Source organism: Dipteris shenzhenensis, chromosome 4, assembly GCF_047967505.1.
Source record: "Dipteris shenzhenensis isolate YYH24624 ecotype China chromosome 4, Dip_SZ_1.0, whole genome shotgun sequence".
NCBI classification, from domain to species: Eukaryota; Viridiplantae; Streptophyta; class Polypodiopsida; order Gleicheniales; family Dipteridaceae; genus Dipteris; species Dipteris shenzhenensis.
In genome coordinates this window covers 43,644,036-43,650,009 of record NC_141599.1, presented here as the reverse complement: position 1 = coordinate 43,650,009, position 5,974 = coordinate 43,644,036, and the positions used below count along the sequence as shown (strand labels likewise).

The following is a 5,974-nucleotide window of genomic DNA, read 5'->3' as shown; positions in this document are numbered from 1 at the left end:
ATTTATGGTGTACACTCTGGATGTGCCCTCTCTCCTCATCCCCACTCTTCTCCTCTCCTCCCTCCATATTTTTTCAAAGGCATGGTGTGCCAAGAGGCCTACCTCTTTTGAAGAGACTCGATGAACTAAGGCAAATATAGGAGTTAGGGCCCAAGACCAAGGGCCCAGGACCAATCCCAAAGGAGGAAAAAATACCAATAACAGACAAACGTAAACACCCAATTGAGTGGGATGAGCAAAAGAAAGTTTGATATGAGGTTCTTAAAGCCTTGGATAAGGTGAATGTAGAGAAAAAGGTTAAGTGGGCATTGATGGACACCACACAACCTATGCCTACCCAAGGAAAAATGGGTGTATCAGTACAACTAGTAGAAAAACAAACTCCAACCTCAATGTGCAAATCTAGCAGTGATTGAGGTGAACCCAAAGGAAGATCAGGCTGACAGTAAAGGGAGCATAGTACAACGTGAGGTATCTGATAGGCCAAACGAAAATCAAAAAGTAGATATTTTGGAAAAGAAAGGGGCTTGCAGAGAGGCTCAGCAGAGGATTGGCGTGCTTCAAGAATCAGAAAAGGAGGTTACAGGGGAACAAGAAGAATTGTTTCAGAGCCTGCTCAAGGTGAAGATTAATATCACACTGGATCAACTTCTCAATCTAGTACCAGAATTCAAAACGCAGTTGTTGGCTAAGTTGTCAGTTGACATGGGGAGCCGAATAGGGATAAGGCAAAAAAGGAAGAGGGAGAGTCTTTTGAAGTTGACCCAGCTGTGAATGCAACACAGATAGAGGATGTGGATTATATTATACCACTTATTCAAGTGGAATATAAGTCATAGATGATAGCAGAAGTTCTGCTAGATGGTGGGTTGGGGGTAAACATCTTGTCTGAAGACATTTATAGGAAATTCTACCTCAATGAATTAGAACGAGCCCCTTTTTAGGTGAAGATGGTGGACCAAAGAAGGGTCCAGCCTCTGGGAATTCTGCGAAATCAATAGATTGGAGTTTGTGGATTGATGTTTATGGTTAGTTTTGTGGTCCTAATATTTGGAGGGAGATGAGCAATCTTATTCGATGCTGCTTGACAGGCCATGGTTTTGGGTAGCCAAGATCAAGCAAGATTAGGGGGCTGATAGGGTAACTATCAGAAAAGGAAAGAAGAAATTGAAGATGGCAATGGTTCCAACAAGAAATATACCAAAAAGGGTTTAGCCCTTGGTAGAGCTGAAGGCATTAACATGGTGGCTAAAGTGCAGGATGATGAGGAGGAATGGTTTCTGAAAATAAATCCATCTCTTGTGCCAATTTTTGAAGTGGATGTGCTGAGTATTCTTGATTAGTACGAAAGTCTTTCAAGGTGCAGTTTTCCTACAATGGAGATGCCCACAGTTCCGCAGTCTCAGTCCGAAGGAAGCCCAAGAAGAAGGCAAAGAAAAGAAGTCAAATGGAGCTTACGCAGATCAATGGGATGTTGATGAGGAGAAGGAAGAAGTTTATGTTAAAACTAACATTCAAGCAATCATTGAAGTCAAAACAGCATTTGAGGATCACATAAGGAAGTGTGTGAGAGTCCAGGAGAATGATTTAACTAAGATGAACCTTGGAACAGAACAAGATCCAAAGTTGGTACATGTTAGTGGTTTGTTAGATGCAACTTTTTCTAAAGATTTGCATAAATTGTTATAGGAATTCAAGAATGTGTTTACTTGGCATTACGCGGATATGAAAGGAGTTGATCTAGCTTTTTGCCAACATAGAATTAACTTGAAGAAAGATGCTATCCCAATGGTTCAACAAAGATATAGAATGAATCCAAATTATGCTCAGAGGGTGAAGGAGGAAATTGATAAGCTACTCAAGGTGGGGTTCATTTATCCAGTTGATAAGGTAACTTGGCTTTCACCTATAGTCATAGTACCTAAGAACAATGGTAAGCTGAGAGTATGTGTTGATTATAGAAAATTAAATGCAGCAACAATAACCGAGCCTTTTCCATTACCTTTTTGTGACACAATGCTTGATTCTATAGCTGGTCATGAAATGTATAGTTTCTTGGATGGTTTTAGTGGCTACAATCAGATAAGGATGGCTCCGGAGGACATAGAGAAGATAGCTTTCATCATAGAGTGGGGATTTTTTGCCAGTAATGTTATGACTTTTGGTCTTAAGAATGCACCTCCCACATTTCCGAAATGGATCTAGGAAGTCTTTGCTCCTTACTTGACTACTTTCATCAGAATTTTTCTGGATGATTTTTCTGTGTTTAGAAAAAAGAATGAGCATTTACAGCATTTGAGACTATGTATGGAGAGATGTAGAATTGCACAACTGAGTTTAAACCCAGAGAAACATGCATTTGCAGTAAAAAGGGGTGTCTTGTTGGGACATATAATTTTGGAAGAAGGGATGACCATAGACCCATAAAAAGTGGAAGTCATTTAGAACACCCCTACACCTAGAACCTTAAAGCAATTATCAAGCTTTGTTGGGCAAATCAAGTGGCATAGCAGATTTTTATCATATCTATCTCATGTTTGTGTACCTCTGACAAAGCTTACCAAGAAGGGGGAATTGTTTACATGGGAAGAACCACAACAGAAGGCTTTCATTCTATTAAAGAAAATGTTGGTGGTAGCACCCATCCTCAAACCACCTAACTAGAAGTTGCCATTTCATATTTTTGTGGATGCTTCAGATGTGGCTATTGGGGAGCAGTGTTGATGCAACAATTTGTTAAAGGTTGGTTTTAGCCTATATATTATGCAAGTAGGAGAATGACAAAAGCAAAACAATATTATACTGTGACTCAGAGGGAAGCATTGGGGATGGTGTATGCCCGCCAACGATTTCGACATTGTTTGTTGGGAAATAAAGTGATACTACATCTGGATCATCAGACACTTATTTATTTGGTGAATAAACCACAATTGTCTGGCTGACTAGCTAGGTGGATACTTTTGCTTCAAGAATATGATTATGACATTCTGCATACACTAGGAAAACAACATGTTGTTTCATATTATTTAAGCAGATTGCTGAGTGGTGAAGAACCTGTGGGGGTACAAGATGATCTACCTGATGCTCATTTATTTTCTATCAGTACAAAGGAAGGGCATGATTGGTACGATCGGATGTTGCTTTTTTCGACAAATGGGGTGGTACCTCAGTCATTATCCCGAGATCAAAGGAAGAAATTTGTACTATAGAGTAAACCATTTTTGGTCATAGCTGGGGTGTTGTACAGGAGAAGCATTGATCAGGTGATCTGGAGGTGTGTCCCCGATTATGAGAGAAAGGTTGTGTTGATGGAAGCACATGTTGGAAGTTCGGGAGGGCACTATTCGGGGTACATCACTGGCAAAAAGATACTTCAGGCTGGTTTGTGGTGGCCCACAATCATGTAGGATGCTCATGAATTTGCCAAGACTTGTTTACCATGTCAGCGAGATGGAAGACCAACCGATGTAGAAAGAATGCCACACCAACCCATGCTACCTCTAGGTCCTTTCCAAAAATGGGGGCTTGACTTTATGGGTCCTATTAAACCACCTGCCAAGTATACTGGGAACAAGTATATTCTGGTGACTATAGATTACTGTACAAAGTGGGTGGAAGCAATTGCATTGAGGGATAATACAACTACAAGCACAACTAAGTTTCTATATTATAATATCATAACTAGATTTGGGTGTCCAATCGAGATAGTTTCAGATCAGGGAGTTCATTTTCTGAACAAGGTAATGAAAATGCTAACAAGTTTACATATGATTGTGCATAAGAAGTCCACTACTTATTATCCACAAGCTAATGGTCACCTGAAAATTCAAATAAGACATTTAAGAAAATCCTCAGGAGAACAGTTTCAAAGAACAAAACTGATTGGGACCAAAAGTTACACTCGACATTATGGGCATTCCGGATAGCATACAAAGTGACTACTGGAATGACACCGTTTCATCTGTTATATGGGTGTGAAGCTATGGTTCCAATGGAGTTCATTGTATTGAGTCTTCGAATAGCATCTGAATGCAGATTGTCTCTAAAAGAGTTGGTTCATCATAGGATCAAGCAGTTGCTAAAGTTGGAAGAGGATCGGGTTGTTAGCTCATACATTTCAGATGTGATCCAGAAGCGGAGACAAGCATGGGTCAATAGGAATATCAAATTTAAGGTGTTCCATAAGGGGGATCTGGTATTGATCTTTAATTCTAAACTAGGCCCTCGTCTTGGTAAACTGAAGTTGAGCTATAATGTTCCCTACAAGATTGTTGAGGTCTTAGGAGAGGGAACATTCAAATTGGAGGATATGTATGGGAATGCAATTCCGAAACCACTCAATGGGTATCGATTGAAACCATATCATGCTCCAACACTTTATGTGGAGGTTGTAGTAGAGGTTTTGGTGGTGCAATGCATGGTGGCAAAGTTGTGTTCAGTGTGGCTGCTTGCAGGTTCGAAGATCCAAAGTTTCGAATCGATATGAGATCCGAATGTGGAACTATGGTTCGAGATCCGAAATTCCAAAGTGATGTGAGATCCGAATGTGGAGCGAAGATTCCAATTCTGAAGTTTCAAATCCGTTGGTAGTACTGGCCATACTAATGGTGATGTTTCATGCATGTCGATGATTCTTGATGCCTAAGGTGGGAGGCTGATGTGATATTCGACATGGTTGGTTGGTCTAGTCTCTCATCATTATAAAAATTCTCTTCAGTTTGAATTGACGTGTGTGAGGTTTAGCTATTTTTTTCCCTGCCAGAATTAGTTTGCTCTGACTTCTGTTTGAAGTTGTGTTCAAGCCAGTATTTTTTGGAGGATGTCCTTTGTGAATGTGGATATTCATAATGATGAAGAACTCTTGAGGTCATGTCCAGATCTTGATTTGCTATCGGTCGCAACAAGTGAATAGATGGCCCCAAAATCGAAAGTAGCACCTGTGCGATGTAGTAAGAGGGTGAAAATGGAGGAGAAGCTGCCAAAGGAGGATTTGCTAGATGTTTCCGAAGATTCAAAAACAGAATCGGATGAACCACTAAAGAAGCAAACATTGAAGAAGAAGGAGATACTTGAGAGTTAGTCGGTTTTTCAGCAATCCAAGGTATTTCTCAATTTGATGATGAATAAAGTGTGGTTGAAGAAGATCAAGTTGTATGACTTTGCATGCTTACCACGGGAGCTGTGGCAGGATAATCCCAAAGTTTTGAGTCAGTTCCATACACTACAACACACAGCGGGAGAGATTGATTTGGGAGTTAGAATAACACCAAAGTTGATAGCTACAGTTTTTTGTATGCCTTACTATGAGGAAGAGATTTAACTGGACAAGTGTTTGGATGAGGTGATGATGGAAGAGTTTAGGAATCCTTACTCATCTAAGAATCCCTATATGATCAGCAAGGTACGAGATTCTGTTCAAAAACAATAGTTAGCTTGGTTCATGGAGCGAGTGGTTCTGTTGGTTTGCAATGACTATATGGCAAAGGAAAATTATGCTTATTTGGCAGCAGTAGAGCAAGGAGAGAACATGTCGTGGGCTACACTGTTGTGCACAAAGCTGTTGCAAGAAATTTCCAAGAAGTAGGTTCGCACTCCGAATCAATTTTCAAGAATCGCTCCTTATGTCACTGTGAAGAGAGTGGGAGAGAAGTAAGGAGTCTCACTTGCAGCTTTCTCACATACACAATGGGGGAATACACACAAAGGTGGAGGCTAAAAACAATTTTCCTCTTCTTAGTTGTGAAAAGCCAAAAGAACTCTCTCTAAGTACGAAAGGAATAGGTGAACCCTATATGTGGGTCTCACACCAAACTCAGCTAACCTAGGTGGCATACTAATTGAGCTACTAACTAGGGTACACAAAGATAGCTGACATCCAACTATTATTCATGGTCGGTATACCAACTGCATCTGCAACTAACAAGTCGGTGACATAAATGCACAACGGTCACCCTGGCATATCACGAGTGGAGCT

The 5,974-nt window shown here is 40.4% G+C and overlaps 1 protein-coding gene across 1 annotated transcript; it reads left to right on the top strand.

Moving 5' to 3' along the window:
• The first annotated feature begins 3,946 nt into the window (after positions 1-3,946).
• On the top strand, positions 3,947-4,486 carry LOC147902911 (uncharacterized). The gene has a single exon (XM_087373964.1). The coding sequence runs from the start codon at positions 3,947-3,949 to the stop codon at positions 4,484-4,486; it is 540 nt and encodes a 179-aa protein (XP_087230090.1).
• The last annotated feature ends 1,488 nt before the right edge of the window (positions 4,487-5,974 follow it).

What these genes read in the sequence shown, in the direction of transcription:
- LOC147902911 (XM_087373964.1), top strand. Translation starts at nt 3,947, where the DNA reads ATGACACCGTTTCATCTGTTATATGGGTGTGAAGCTATGGTTCCAATG.